Source organism: Apis mellifera, linkage group LG8, assembly GCF_003254395.2.
Source record: "Apis mellifera strain DH4 linkage group LG8, Amel_HAv3.1, whole genome shotgun sequence".
Taxonomy (NCBI): domain Eukaryota; kingdom Metazoa; phylum Arthropoda; class Insecta; order Hymenoptera; family Apidae; genus Apis; species Apis mellifera.
Window position 1 is genome coordinate 10095900 of NC_037645.1, and position 15422 is coordinate 10111321.

The window sequence follows — 15422 nt, forward strand, 5'->3', positions numbered from 1 at the left end:
TCTCGTAAGAAAGAACAGATTTCAGCCAACTTTGCCTCAACTCCCATGGTTATCTACGATTGAATTTTTTTACTCCCTGTTTTACTCGAATTTATTCAATTGCGAAACGTTTATACAACTTTGAGGGATTAATCCAAAGAAATATTTCATCTCAGAAGAGTAATATAATATTTTACTTAATAATTCGTTGATAAAATGTCGATTTTGAAGTCGATAGAATATATTGAAAATGTTATTTCTTTTTTTCAAATTCACGAAAATTTCACGCACAACGATATATATATATTTAAAATAATTATTAATATTAATTAATATATTTAAAAAATATATATATTTTTTCTTTTCCTTTCTTTTCGTTTCTTTTTAAATTCAGAATATTCATAACGTAAAACAAAATTGTTCATCACGAGTAGGTTACAAAATAGGTTAAATGACCGTTTATCTCGTTACGATTTCACCCGATTCGTCGGAAAGTAAAGACAATAACGGTTGATTCCTGGCGAATAGGCGCCATTTTGAACGCGGATCAAACGTCATAACGCGGCGCGTGCCGCGAATGCAATCGCATTCGCAATCTGTCAGAATTGAATTCGAGTCGCTGCGTTGCATAGAAACCTCGTGGAACCTGTTGCCTCCGGCTTTAACGAGACTTCTGGGACGATCGTCGAATAATCTTGCCTCATCTTCGGGGAAATGTCCGTTTAATTAGCTATTCTCTGTCGTTGAAATACGACTTGTTAATAAATGCGAGCAAAAGCCTTCTTTCCTCGTTCTTATTTTTCACGGAAACTTGTATTATCGTGTTATATTTCAGTCTTATATTTCGTATTACATATTGTTTCAATCTTTCAAATTATTCAACAAATTTAACAGATTTAAATTTAAATTAATTTAATTTCTGTGTAATTTATTAATATTAATAGTTAAAAATTTTTGAAGATTTTGAAGTATATTTTGATAATATATATTTATGTTTTGCCATTATTTATTTCGAAATTTAATTTCGAAGGAGAAAATTATAACGTAATGCCACGTCTTGGTCAACACAGCTCGTGGCCGATCTTTAGTACTCGTCGCTGCCGCTAGGCGGCTACGAGCATGAAGCAATCCTCTTCAATATATATGCCGATCTGTAATACCGACTTTCGCCGCTAGATGGCTCCAAGCGCTACCGCTACTCTCGCTAGTATTATTTACTTATTCGGATAGAATAAACGGACTTGAGTCGTCTTTTTTCGTGCGATGACAGGATTTTCTTTCATCTATCATAATTTTTTAAAATTATTTTTTTTAAATATGCTGTTCATCGTTCCATATTCGTATCAATAGCATAAGAAGTGGCATATGTATCGTGGAATTAGTCAATGAGATATATATTGTTTAATTATGAGCTTTTAATAGATATGTAATATAATTTATTTATTGATTCTAATTTTAAGGGAGATAAAATGTATTTTATAAGGAAATTTTTATTCATTATAAGGAATTGTGTTTATCGATTGAGCTCGTAAATTGTCATATGATCTCGATAAAAAATTTATATTCGTTTATCATTTTTCTGGGTAAATTTTAACATCTCTCTTTACTTATCTATTTTTATACAAGATAAATTTTTTTATATATACAAAATAAGAAAGATTATACGTGGATAAATGTAGAACATCCTCGTTCCCAATCAATTCGAAATATTCGAAGATCTGGAATATTGGACAGAAGTTCGAATTAGTTCGAAATACCAAGAAGGGGGTTTCTCGTTAAAGTAACGCGATTAAGCTCGCGCGTTTTGTCCGATATGAAAGTTCCTCCACAGCGCTCCCTTCTCAAAGAAAAAGAAACGAGGAAGGCCGTGGAAAGCCTTTCGATATTATCTTTGAATATCTTTGAATATTTTACGCGATGCACTCAAGCTTAACGGGGAAAAAGAAGCCGGGATAATTCTCAAATTCTTTCTCCGGCGAAGATTCGATGAAGAATCGTCTTTATTTAGTTTGCCCGCCATTTTAACGTCTCCTTGTTTATTCGCTTTAAGAAACATTTTTTTATCTTATCTTCTATGAGATTCAAAATTATTCCTCTTGAAAAAAATGAAAATTTTTTCTTCCAAATTCAATGGAACGGATCATCGAAACTTCTGGAACGTTAAATACGTTCTCCGAATCCTCTCGAAGTCGAGAAGATTCACCATCGCAGGATTCTGGAAGGACGGACGGGAAATTTACAGATCGGTCCAAGGATCACGCGCAGACTCCTATATAAATACGAACTAACTCAGCCTGGTAGGAGCCTCGTAAGAGTCGTAGTTGGCGCAAGAGAGAAACATCCCTTGGGATCCTCCAGACGTCTCTTACCACCGGCTTCTTCGTAACCCCTGGATAAGAGGCCACCAAGTTAGCCACGGATCGTTAATTTCAGTATGAATATGCCTGAGACAAGAGTGCCGTATCTTCTTCAAGGCGGATTCGCTTTCGTAGTTCGATGATATGATTTTTTTTTTTTTTTTAAATCTCCAAATGATATGGATGATAAATGAATACGAAAGATTTGTCATTCTTTTCTCTCTCTAATTTTTCAAAGATTACGTTAAGTATTGATTTCAGTAAAGATATCACAGTCGCTTGGACGATTTTAAAGAAACGAAGAAGATTGGAAATAAGATGAGGAGGAAGGAAAGAAGATGATTCGTGTTTTATTGGATTGGAGATCTTTAAGGTTTAAACGTGAGCTTAATACCAGATTCGAGGAACAACGAAGCTTCTTTCCTGGACTATGGCTACGTGATCATAGTAATCAAGTCTTTTGTTATTTTGCCCCGTTGGTTTATCCTTCGCCTCGCGTAAGTCCTTTTTAACGCAAATACCACCATAGATACGTGCTCGTTTCGCAGTTGGATTAAGTTTAGCCTTCAATTTGGAACTAAAAATCTTTCCTTCTTATGGAAACTTTACCTTAATAACTTTAAAAAGATCGTTCGATGTTAATTTGAATAAAAAAAAAAAAAAAAAGAAAGAGAAACGTTGTTAGTTTTGTTTCTCGCGCAATAGTTTTATTTTTTTCGATAAAAAAAAAAAGATATTACGTTTACAGAAGCTTAATTATCGATAACTTTTAATCCTCGAACAAAAAAAAAACAAACCTCCAAAATAAATGGAATTAATTGATTTTTATTTACGATTAATTTTTTTTTCTAAATTAGAGGATTCGTTCGAGTGCTTTTTCCTTCTTCTTTTTTTTTTTTTAAATTTGTTTTTTTTACACAAACTGAAATGGAACAGAGGGAAAAAAAATAAATTATTTCTCTATTTTATACACGATAAACTCCATTGAACTAATGGAAGGTTCTACATAATGTTTCGTTAACGAATTTCCCGTTATCGTAATTGAACGAGAAATAGGAAAACGGGGGAGGGAAAATTGAGCCAATATTTTTTTCCAAATTGCCTTTTGATTGAATTTCTATATTTATATTTCGGCCAATACTAGTTTTCATTTTTCTGACATTGTAATTGATTTAGATTTAGCCTCGATTCTATGTATAAAAATTATAATACCAATTTCTTAATTAATCGAATTAATAATTTCTTCAAAGAAAAAAAAAAATCCTCAAATGTTAATGAAATATCGCGAGAATTTCAACATGTAAAGGCAACAGGTAAAGAAACCTGAATGAAATTGTTGGATGGACAAAGAAGGAGGACGAAAGAGAAAAAGGTTACAACACTCGTGTTTGATGGCTCGAAATATTGGCGAAAAATGCAAATTGCCACTCGTCGCGCACCGGCTGCGAAGTAATTGGAAACACGCGTCATCTCCGGCCAGGGGTCTCGGCGCGTCGCTTCCGGTTCCAGTCCACTTCCGTCACGATTGACATCGTTGCGCGCGTCCAAAGATAACGCGCTTCGACTAAAACGTTCGAGTTTCAACATTGTCTCTTTTCCTTTCTCTTCGAAATATAAATTTTACCCGAATAAATATCTCGAATCGATAATATTCGATCGTTTAATCCCCTTTAACCAGGGAAGGGGATATATTAACCAGGGTGAATCACTAGCAGCAACCATCATTAGCGGAAAATCGCGTTAAACGTTGCCGCGTCGCGTCATCATTCACGCGTCACTGTCAATATTCCTAATGCAACTACACCGATTGCCAATTAGCGGCGTGGTGTCGATCGATCAGAAGCCACTGAATCTACACGGCCCAACGATCACATTCGTTAACGCGAAAGAACCTTATCTCGATTCTCGCAAGATTCCGAATAATAATCGAATCGATCGTTGCTTTAATTCTCGAATCTAGATTCGATCGAACCGAGGGTTGATTTAGATTTAACCAATCCTTTGATTATTCGATATCTGAGCGTGTTATTTAGGTCTAATTTTGATAATTAATTAATCGTTTGTCAGAATGGATATTAATTCTTTTTAATTTTCCTTGGCTCGGTTATCAATGATGAATTCGGTGAATTTCTTAGAATCAATGTATAAAATTTTTATATTCTAATATTTTATGTATCTTTGCACGTGAGGAAAGAAAATTTGTTATAGAATATTAAAAAAGGATATATTGTTGATCTTTGTATGATATTTTAATAATAATTGCCAAGATGCATCCTCGGTTCGCGATAAAATATTCGATTCTGCCTTTCGTCTTTCTTATTTTATGAATTTTGCAATCCAAATAACTGTCTATTATTCCTATTTTTCATTTCGTTCTATATTCTTCTTATACTATATCTCTATTTTCATATTCCTTACTTTTCTTCTCTCTGTCGTCAATCTCTCAACGAGTAGAAATAATTTCGTTATTCGAAAAATCAAACTTGTCCAACTAATTTTATTTTATCTCCTATCTCATGCTTACAAAACTAAAAAATACTTTTTAAAATAATATATTTCTATTCCCACAACTGTCAAACTCGTCCAATTAATTTCATCTTATCTCCTATCTCATGCTTAGAAAACTGAAAAATACTTTTGAAAATAATATATTTCTATTCCCACGACTGTCAAACTCGTCCATTAATTTCATCTTATTTTCTATCTTATCATGTTTACAAAATTCAAAAATATTTTTGAAAATAATATATTTTTATTCCCACGACTCATCAAACTTGAAATGTAAATGTAATTTTAATTCGAGATAAAAGAATCTAACCATTCGACAGTATATTATCCAACACTCTACAAGATCATCACGTAGAGAGAGCTTACGAATTTATATTCGTGAATTGATATATCGATCCAAATGGTAAGAATCATTATTCGAATGCAAAGATTCATTTCCTCGATATATTCCCAAAAATACTTATACAGTAGTATCTCTCTCGTCTTCTCTCCATCTTAATTCATTAATCGTCTTATATAATACACGAGCCATAACCCATCATCCTTCAATTAAACGGCAAGAAGAAGAAGAAGATCCTTTCCCGTCTCTCGAAAAGAAAGAGAGAGAAAGAGAGAGAGAGGGGAAAAAAGAAGAACCGAGAGGAAATCGTAAAACCGGCAGTGACCCCGTTGCGAGGCTCAAAGCGATAATTGCACACGTTATTCCGCGTTAATACCAGCGGATGAAGCTGGTGGCCCGTCACGCGTCGTCCACCTCCTCCTCTCTCTCTCTCTCTCTCTCTTCTTTTATTTCCACCGCGAATCCCTCTCATCTCCACACGTTTCCACCACGTTTGCAGTCGGGGAGACGCGTTTGATTAATTCTGTATCCAAGCGTGGCTAATTCGCCGGCGATTAACCTCCTCGTCGCGAGAGAGGAGGGGTGACAAAAAAAAAGGAAGAGAGAGAGAGAGAGAGAGGAAAGAAGTGGTGGATAAAAGCTGGACGAGAGAGAAATGGAAATGTCAGGCGTCTATCCCTCCTCGGAACTTGTTGCAACGACATGCACGACCGTGCTGCCACGCACGGTCGAATGATAAACGAGTTGCGATTTGATTAATTCTGAATGGAAAGAGGAAGGGGGGGGGGGAAATGAAGGAGCGAGCGATGCGTATAATAGTTTGGCGTGGTTATTTGGCGAAGAGAAATGGGAGATTATTATATATATATATGTATGTATGTATGTATGTGAAGTTTTGACAACTGTTTTCAGGCGGTCCATTATTCATAATGTTGATATGGTGAAAATCTATATGGATTCTGTTTTAGATTTTCTCTCCCCCTCTCATCATCGTTTTTAATCTTACGCGTTATATTCTTTTTTTCTCTCTCTCTCTCTCTCTCTCGGCGAGTTTTAAGAGAAAAAATGACGTATGATTTCAGACGAGTGCAGAATCGTTGAATTATTTCGAGTGTTATACTCGTCGCTTTTGTGACTTATAGAGTTCGGTGAATCATCAAATTATTATCGCGATGGAAATAAAAAAGAGAGAGAGAGAGAGAGAGATCCTGATCCTTTCTGCGTGAAGCTGAAGCGTCGCGCTTAATCCCGATGAAGTTTTTTTTTTTTTCTTTTTCAACTGGCTCCCTTTTCAACCGAGGCACCCCAACCCCTGTCTTTCCGACCGGTGCTGCTCGAGGAACGCCTGGCCCCCTGTTTTATGCAAGCCTCGGGTTTTATGCAATGAGACTGCGATATCAAACGGCCGCGAAAGTCGTGCTGGCCGAGTGCCGTTGAATAAAATATTCGTTCGTATAAAAAGAGAAGGGAGGGGGGGAGGAGGAAAAAAGAAAAGGAAAAGGAAGAAAGAGAGGGAGGAAAAGAAGAAGGAGGGAGGGGGGACATCCTCCTTCAGGGTGAAAACAACAGATCGTCGTGCAACAGGAATCTTCGTCTCCTCGCGAGTTCTGCCTCTTCGAACGAACTTTAACTTTCTTATTTTTTCACCTTGATCCAATTTTCGAAAATTCGGATAGATAAATTCGATCTTTAATCCTCTACAGACAGTCATTTTACTTGATCATGATTAATCTTATCACCTGGCAAAGTGGCAAGAGAGAGAAAAAGAGAAAGAAATGGAGAGAGAAAGAGAGACAGATAGAGATAAAGATAGAGAGCTAGAGAGAGAGAAAGAGAGACAGAGATAGAGATAGAAAGCTAGAGAGAAAAAGAAACGGAGAGAGAGAGATAGAGATAGAGATAGATAGATAGATAGATAGATAGATAGATAAATAGATAGAGAGAAAGAGAGAGAGAGGGAGAGAGATCTAGAGCGATAGAGACAGAGAGAGAGATAGAGAGAGAGAGAGAGATAGATAAATAGATAGAGAGAAAGAGAGACAGAGAGATCTAAAGCAATAGAGAGAGAGAAAGATAGAGATAGAAATAGATAGAAAGAGAGATCTAGAGCGATAGAGAGAGAGAGAGAGATAAATAGATAGAGAGAAAGAGAAAGAGAGAGATCTAGAGCAATAGAGAGAGAGAAAGATAGAGATAGAAATAGATAGAAAGAGAGATCTAGAGAGAGAGAAAGGAGAAGAGAGAGAGAGAGAGAGAGAGAGAGAGAGAGAGAGAGAATGAATCGCTGCAAGCCGATAATTTTCCTGCTATTTCCCTTTGAGAGAAAGAGAGAGAGAGAGAGAGAGTGGAAGCGTCGAAACAAAGAAAAATCTGGCAAAACGAGTATCTTATTTTTTTTTTGTCCATCGTTAAACGACTCGAGTACGGGGAAGGGAGAAGGAGTGGACAGAGGGGAAGGGGAAGGGGAGGATGGAGGGATAAAGGGTAACGGTTTGATCTGGAACGAAAACAGCGTGGAAACACGGCGTTCGCCGGGAAATAGAGATTTCGCGGGAGGTCTTACGTCGGCTTTGCCGGTTAAGCCGGCCCGGATCGTGCCGTTACAACGTTCCCCCCCTCCCCCTTTCGTGCGATCTCGCGCGCATACCAAGCCCCTCTCCTCCTCCTCCTCCTCCCCCTCCTCTTTATCCGTTGTTCCAACTCGCGGATCGACGACAGCCACGTGGCCAGCCAATCTAAGTTTCCACCCACCGAGAACACTCTTTTTTTTTTTTCCTTCGGAGTATTTTTTTCTTCGAGAGAGTTCGTATTCGAATCGATACTGTAATAATCGTATGCTCGGCCATATTAAAATACAACTCGTCGAAATCTGTATATTTCGAGGAATCGAATGAAAGAAAAAGAAAAGAAAAAGTGAAATTTTTAAAAAATTTTTAGATAGGTTTAGATATTTCTATTAGGTAGATTGGAGGAGAAATATTGTTTGGTAGTTATTGGATAGATACTTTCAATTTCCCTAATTTTTATCATTTTCCTCGAAAATGACTCCGTCGAAAGTATTTCTGATTGTTCATCGACAACTTGAAAAACGATATGATGGTTATTTTAAATTTTCGGAATAATAATAATAATTAAATTAATAACAAGGTAAAGAATGCACGTTCTCGTAAAAGGAGGGAGGGGGGGGGAGGGGCGTCGGAGAGGTTTAGAGCGGCGATGATCCCGGGGAAACGAACGAAACCGGTCTCTAAGTACACTTTAATTAGCCGGCGAGCAAACAATCAAGCTCCTAAGCCGGTGATTTGCACGGGGGAGCGTGCGTGTTCGGATGTACGGAATTACCATCTCGCTGCCGAGAGAGGGAGGGAAAAGCTGGTGTTCCAAGAAATCAGAAATCCGTGCCCGTGCTTATGAGCTTTTCATCGTTCCAACGATCAGCTCGAGGAACGCTTGGTACAGAGCTCTTTGATTATGTTTAAGGGAATGAATCGATCACGAGCTCGTTGTTGATAAGGGTGGTTGTTGACGGTGTTATCGGCTTGTTGCTGCTTTAATTTAAATTTATAACGCGATACCTTTGTGAAAGATCGTTCGTGAAAGAAATTTGGAAGATTTAAAATTTTACGAGATCCACTTTTTTTTTCTTTTTTTTTATATAACGAATGCACAATCGTGAATAGAAATCTTTTTATTATATAAATTTAGGAAGGTTTGGAGACTTTGAACGTTGATAATTTTCTTTTCATTTCTCACACGATTTCTTTCCTTCTTTTTTTTTATAAGAAATGTACAATCGTGATAGAAATCTTCTTATTATATAAATTTAGGAATATTTTGAAATTTTGAACGTTGATAATTTTGTTTTCATTTCTCACACGATTTCTTTTCTTTTCTTTTTATTAAGAATACATAATCGTGATAGAAATTTATTTATTATATATATAAATTTAGGAACGTTTTGTTGAAAGATTTTTTTGAAAGATTTAAAATTTTACAAGATCCACGATTTTTTTTTCTTTTTATAAGGAATGCATAACTGTGAAATCTTCTTATTATATAAATTTAGGAACGTTTTGAGACTTTGAATGTTGATAATTTTGTTTTCATTTCTCACACGATTTCTTTTCTTTTTTTTTTTATAAGGAATGCATAATCGTGATATAAATTTATTTATTATATATATATAAATTTAGGAACGTTTTGTTGAAAGATTTTTTTGAAAGATTTAAAATTTTACAAGATTCACGATTTTTTTTTTTCTTTTTATAACGAATGCATAATTGTGAAATCTTCTTATTATATAAATTTAGGAATGCTTGAACCTTTGAATAATTAATAATTTTGTTGAAAGATTTATTTGAAAGATTTAAAATTTTACAAGATCCACGATTTTTTTCCTTTTTTTTTTTTATAACGAATGCACAGTGATAGAAATCTTCTTATTATATAAATTTAAGAACGTCTGAGTCTTTGAATATTAATAATTTTGTTGAAAGATTTTTTTGGAAGATTTAAAATTTTACAAGACCCACGATTTCTTTCCTTTTTTTTTCTTATAATAAATGCATAACCGTATAATGATATGTACAATGATATGCATAATGATAAAAATCTAAAGTCTTTGAATAATTAATATTTTAATTTTAATCGAGTTGGGGAATGTTATTTCTCTAATTTTCTAATTTTCTAATTTTTTCAATTGCTTTTTCTTTTTGTTTCTTTTGTTTCTTTTTTCTCACCCGTCTAACCTTCTCCTTACCTTTTGTGTTTCAGGTAGGTCTAGTAAGCAATAAATTGATTTGTGTTCTGTGCACGAAGGGAAAGTACGTGCGAAGATTCTAGACAGTATGATGATGGCAAACATATCCCCCGTTATGCTGCCACCCCTTACCGACTATGGGATGCTGACTCCTACCCTCGGAATAAAGGTGAGTCGCGATCAACCAGTTAGGATTGGCAGCGTATCTGTCAACGATTTTCAAGAAGAAGAAGAAGAAGAAGAAAAAAAAAAAGATAAATTGAATTTTAAAAAAAACTTTTTAAATTCTTTTTAAAATTTTTCCACAATCACGAAATTCATACTTTTATTGATACATGTGATAATTATATTAGATAATTTATATAGAAATAAAATTAGATAAAAGATTAGAAATCTTATATAAAATATAGATATATTTATTAAACGAATTGTTTTTGGATAAAAAGGGTGAACCAATTAGTCGGTGTCGGGGGTAAGTGAAGAATCATTCTTTGAATTTTTTTCTCTGAGTGATTATTTCTTTTTGTTGACGCACTTTAGAGAGAGCTTGCTTCTTTTATAGTGCCAATTTTTCTTTTTTCTTTTTTCTTTTTTTTTTTCGAGTTTCCCAGTTTTGTCCAATGTTAATGAAACGTGCATGCTATTGAATTGTTTCTGCATATTTCTGCATACATCTCAGATGAGGATCTTTAAATCGACTGAACAATATCCGGTAAGTGATTCAACAATGATGAATAAATTGTACGTTGTTGAAATTTTATCGTGTAAAATTTATATATAATTTATTTCGAACAACGTTGTTCTTTTTTTTGAAATAATTTTTCGTGTAAAATTTTTATGCAATTCTCTTCTATTCGTTGTTCCCTTTTCTTGGAAAATGAACATAATGGTATTATGGTTGCAAATTTTGAATTAGATTTAAAAAAAGTTGTTGCTTATTCAACTCTTAGACAATTAGGATTTATAATGAGAATATTATCAATTGGTTCAACTGAATTAGTATTTTTACATTTATTTATTCATGCAATATTTAAATCATTAATATTTATATGTGTTGGTAGATATATATATTATATATATAGTAATCAAGATATTCGTTTATATTATGGAATATATTATATTTATTCATTAAAAAGAATAATTTTAATTTTTTCAATTTTAAGATTATGTGGTTTTCCTTCCTTTTAATAGGTTATTATTCTAAAGATTTAATTATTGAAATATTTTTTTTTAGAAAAATAGTTTATTTTTCAATAATTAATTTAATTGTTGGTACAATTTTTACCGTATCTTATTCATTTCGTATAATTTTAGTTACGATTAAGAAATATTTAATGATAAATGTTATTTATAGGAAAGAGGATAAAATTATATGTATTTCTATATTATTAATAATAATTTTTAGATTAATAATGGTATTATTTGAAAGATAATAATTACATTTGCGATGATTTTGATCATGCAAAAGAATGCATCTGTTGATTGTGGCGCCATTACACGTTCAACTTTTACAATTAGCTCTTATTTTTATGCAACTCTTTTGATTAACATTTTCATCAATCAGATAATATTTCTCTTTTCTCTACGATATTCCAAGTTTTTTTATTTGAAAATGTCGCGTGGAGCAAGAATGAGATTAGAAAAGATATTTCCATAATCGAAATTTATTAATTATTCAAGGCTGAGCTGAAAATTCTAATTCGTGGAATACGGATGGGGATGGATCCGCATCCGAGTCGGCACATTATGAGGCCACTGTTGCGACGCAACAGGTACCGACTGTTGTCCGTGGCCATTCCGCGTCGGATAGAGGAATCTCTGAATCGGTTCAGCGAGCTTATGCAACTTATTTCTCGTGACTTTGTGTCTATTAACCTATTCAACGATCCTGCTCCCTCTCTTAATCCTCTATCATCCTTACACCTCTTTCGACCATATTTACGTACGTAATACGTATATCTTTAAAAAGTCTTCTGTCTAACAGTTATTCTAAGCTTTATTATTTTACATACAAGTGATTTCTTCTAATAAATTATTGTTATTATTTTATTACATTATGTATACCTTTAAAAATTTTTCTATTTTTCGTATTTATAGAGATTATTATGCTTCATAGAATTCTTCCTTATTTTACGTAGAAGTGTAATTTCTTCTATAATAAATTATTATTTTATATATTTTATTATATTATATATATCTTTAAAAATTCTTCTTCCTTTAAAAATTGTTCTTATTTATATAAAGTTTTTCTAACCTTTATTATTCATTACTTTTATTTATTTATTTATTTATTATTACCTTTTTTATTTTTACGCAGAAATATAATTTCTTCCAAAATTATTATTATTATTTTATTATATTATGTACCTTTAAAAGTTCTTCTATTGTCTCTATTTATAATACAGAGATTATCGCATCTTATAGAGTTCTTCTTATTTTCGTTATTTTACGCAGAAGTGTAATTTCTTCCATAATAAATTATTATTATTATTATTTTATTTTTTTTTTAAAATCTTCTATTTACAGAGATTATCTCGTCTCTAGAATATAGAATTTTTCTAATAATCTTCGTTATTTTTCTTTAAAAATTCTTCTCTGTATTTATAGAGATTATCGATTATCTCATAGAATTCTTCTAATAATCTTCGTTATTTTATGCAAAAGTGCAATTTCTTCCATAATAAATTATTATTATTTTATTATATTATATATACTTTTAAAAATTGTTCCTATAAAATTCTTCTAATCTTCCTTATTTTTATGCAGAAGTATAATTTCTTCCATAATAAATTATTTTATTATATTATTATTTTATTATATTATGTATTTTTAAAAATTCTTCTTCCTTTAAAAATTGTTACTATTTATATAGAGTTCTTCCTTATTTTTATGCAGAAGTAATTTCTTCCAAAAATTAATAATAAAATTATAATTTCTTCTCTAAATTATAATTTCTTCCAATAAATTATTATTATTTTATTATAGTATGTATACCTTTAAAAATTGTTTCTATTTATATAAAGTTCTTCTAATCTTCCTTATTTTCATGCAGAAGTATAATTTCTTCCATAATAAATTATTATTATTTTATATATTATATTTAAAAATTGTTCCTATTTATATAAAGTTCTTCTAATCTTCCTTATTTTTATAATAAATTATTATTATTTTATTATATACCTTTAAAAATTGTTACTATTTATATAGAATTCTTCTAATCTTCCTTATTTTTATGCAGAAGTATAATTTCTTCCATAATACATTATTATTATTTTATCATATTACGTATACATTATTTAAAAATTGTTCCTATTTATATAGAGTTCTTCCAACCTTCCTCATTTTACGCAGAAGTGTAATTTCATCATAATAAATCATTATCATTACACATCTTTTTCTATTGTCATTGTATTTATAGAGATTATCCCGGAATAACAATAAATTATCATCGTTATTGTATCATATTTATTTCAATTGTACGACACAATTGCTTAGAAAAGAAAATTTCTGCACGATTCCGTGGACGTTCCAATTTCTACCCCATCCAACGGGGCGAGCAGCAACTAGTGGTGGCAAATTACAAACGATTCTCGCTTCGTGGAAGCGGCCGTTCGGCAATTAAGAGGATTCGCCGTGATTTTATCGTTCGCCCCATTCCCCCATTCCCAGCCCGATCGCATTCTTTCGGAACGGCCGGGGGGTATTCTCGACGCGATAACAATTGTCGTTAGGCGAGTGTTTATAAAGGCAGGGATGCAAAACGGGGCGAAACGTAACTCGCCTCGTTCCGAGAGTTCGAGAACGTAACGGGCCTCTTTCGCGTGAACTGTGCCCGTGAATCACGTTAAGTCGCTTAATGTAAATGCATTCAATTTTATCCCCTTTCCCTTTGAGATATATTCAACAACCTTTTCTCTCTCTCTTTTTTTTTTTTTTTGCGTTATTTAACTTTCTCATTTCTACTATCAAATGCTCGAATATGTTTTCCTAAAAAAAAAGAAAAAACGATTAAATCCCTTTCAATGGAATTTTTCAATAGATTGAATCCAACTTATTCGAAGAGATGGATATGTTTTTTTTGATACAAATAAATTGGTGGAATGGCAAAAAGATGTGCAATACATGTATCAGCTTATTTGCCATTGCTACTTGAGATAAGAATGATTATATAGGAAATATTGTGACGTGTAATTACTCGAATGTATTATCTTTCACTGTTTCAAAAAATGCATTAAGTAGGCATTAATGAGAATTTTATCGCATTGATGTGATAAAAAAAGTCTCTCGTAACGCGATTTGCAACTCGATTCAGTTCAATTAATATAAACTATGTAATTTCCTAACTCGAGTAGTTAAGATTAATAATTACCTATCTAGTATAATAATAAGCTAGACACGCTATACATGGAAAATATTTCCAAGCATTTCCATTCTTGATTAGATTAGATCCTATTTCAATGATTTTGAATATTCAAATTGCAACGAAGCATCCCTCTTGTTTCTTTGACCAATAACTTTGAAAATAATTACTGGATACGACACCTCTGCTCCTTCTTATTCGTTCACCAAATTAAGTGGCACAGAATGTAAATGAACAGTATTAAATGCTAAGATCATCGTAACGTGACGCCATCTGAGCAATCGATTTCTCAGAAGAAAATAACCTTGAACGAAAGAATTATCTTGGAATGAAACGATAGATCTTGATGCTCGATTGTTAGCCGAGGGACAGCCGATTTGAATTTTTATCGATCGATTGGAGGGGACGATCACTGCCTTTGTCGGAAGGGAGACGTGTTTCTTCGCACACACAGGTGCACGTTGTATCCGGTTAATTGAATCACTTAATTAATCTTGTAGTCTTTAATTAAACGTAAGGAAAGACACTACGGGGGGTGCCGATAATTTTGATGAGATTCGGGATGCTGGAATTAGGAAAGGAGGGAGGGAGAAGGAGGGGAGGAGATGTGATGATAACGCGTTTAATACTTGATCGTAACGTTTCGAAGTTGGTGGCCGGTGGAAGTCTAATCTGACTCCTGCATCCCTTAATGTTGATTCGATCAATCCGGGAGTTATGAGATTGCAGAGGGAGCTGGTGAACGAGAATTTTTTTATCCAAGCGTTAAACTCAATATTCTTAATTTTCTGAAAAATATTTCCAATCTATTTCCTATAAAATTAACGCAAGATTTGAATTAAATACAAAAGAGAGTTTTTAGTCTTTAGATATTTATCTTTTAAGCGAATCATAAAGTATATGGGATAGGCTTATTTATGGAATAACACATCGGGCACATACGCATCCTTTCGTCCAAATTTTTCATCACCTTTCTGCACAATTATGGCTGAATTTCGTCGATACAGCGTTTAATTTCCTCTTGTAATGCACGTGTGATTGTGGGATTGTCGACGTAGACCTTTCACTTCGAATAACCCCGTAAGAAGAAATCTAATGGCGTTAAATCGCTCGATCTAG

At 33.2% G+C, this 15422-nt stretch overlaps 1 protein-coding gene across 8 annotated transcripts in view; it reads left to right on the forward strand.

Moving 5' to 3' along the window:
- LOC552709 (polypyrimidine tract-binding protein 2) overlaps positions 1-15422 on the forward strand; it is a 547610-nt gene that overhangs the window by 230501 nt on the left and 301687 nt on the right. For 2 of the 8 annotated variants that reach the window (XM_026442196.1, XM_026442195.1), the window contains exon 2: positions 9958-10112. The exons of 5 other annotated variants lie outside the window; for them this stretch is intronic. In XM_026442196.1, coding sequence (XP_026297981.1) covers positions 10032-10112 — 81 coding nt within the window. In that variant the 5' untranslated portion in view covers positions 9958-10031. Of the gene's footprint in view, positions 1-9957; positions 10113-15422 lie in introns of those variants that run through there. One more of the 8 variants, XM_026442202.1, reaches the window with a different exon arrangement.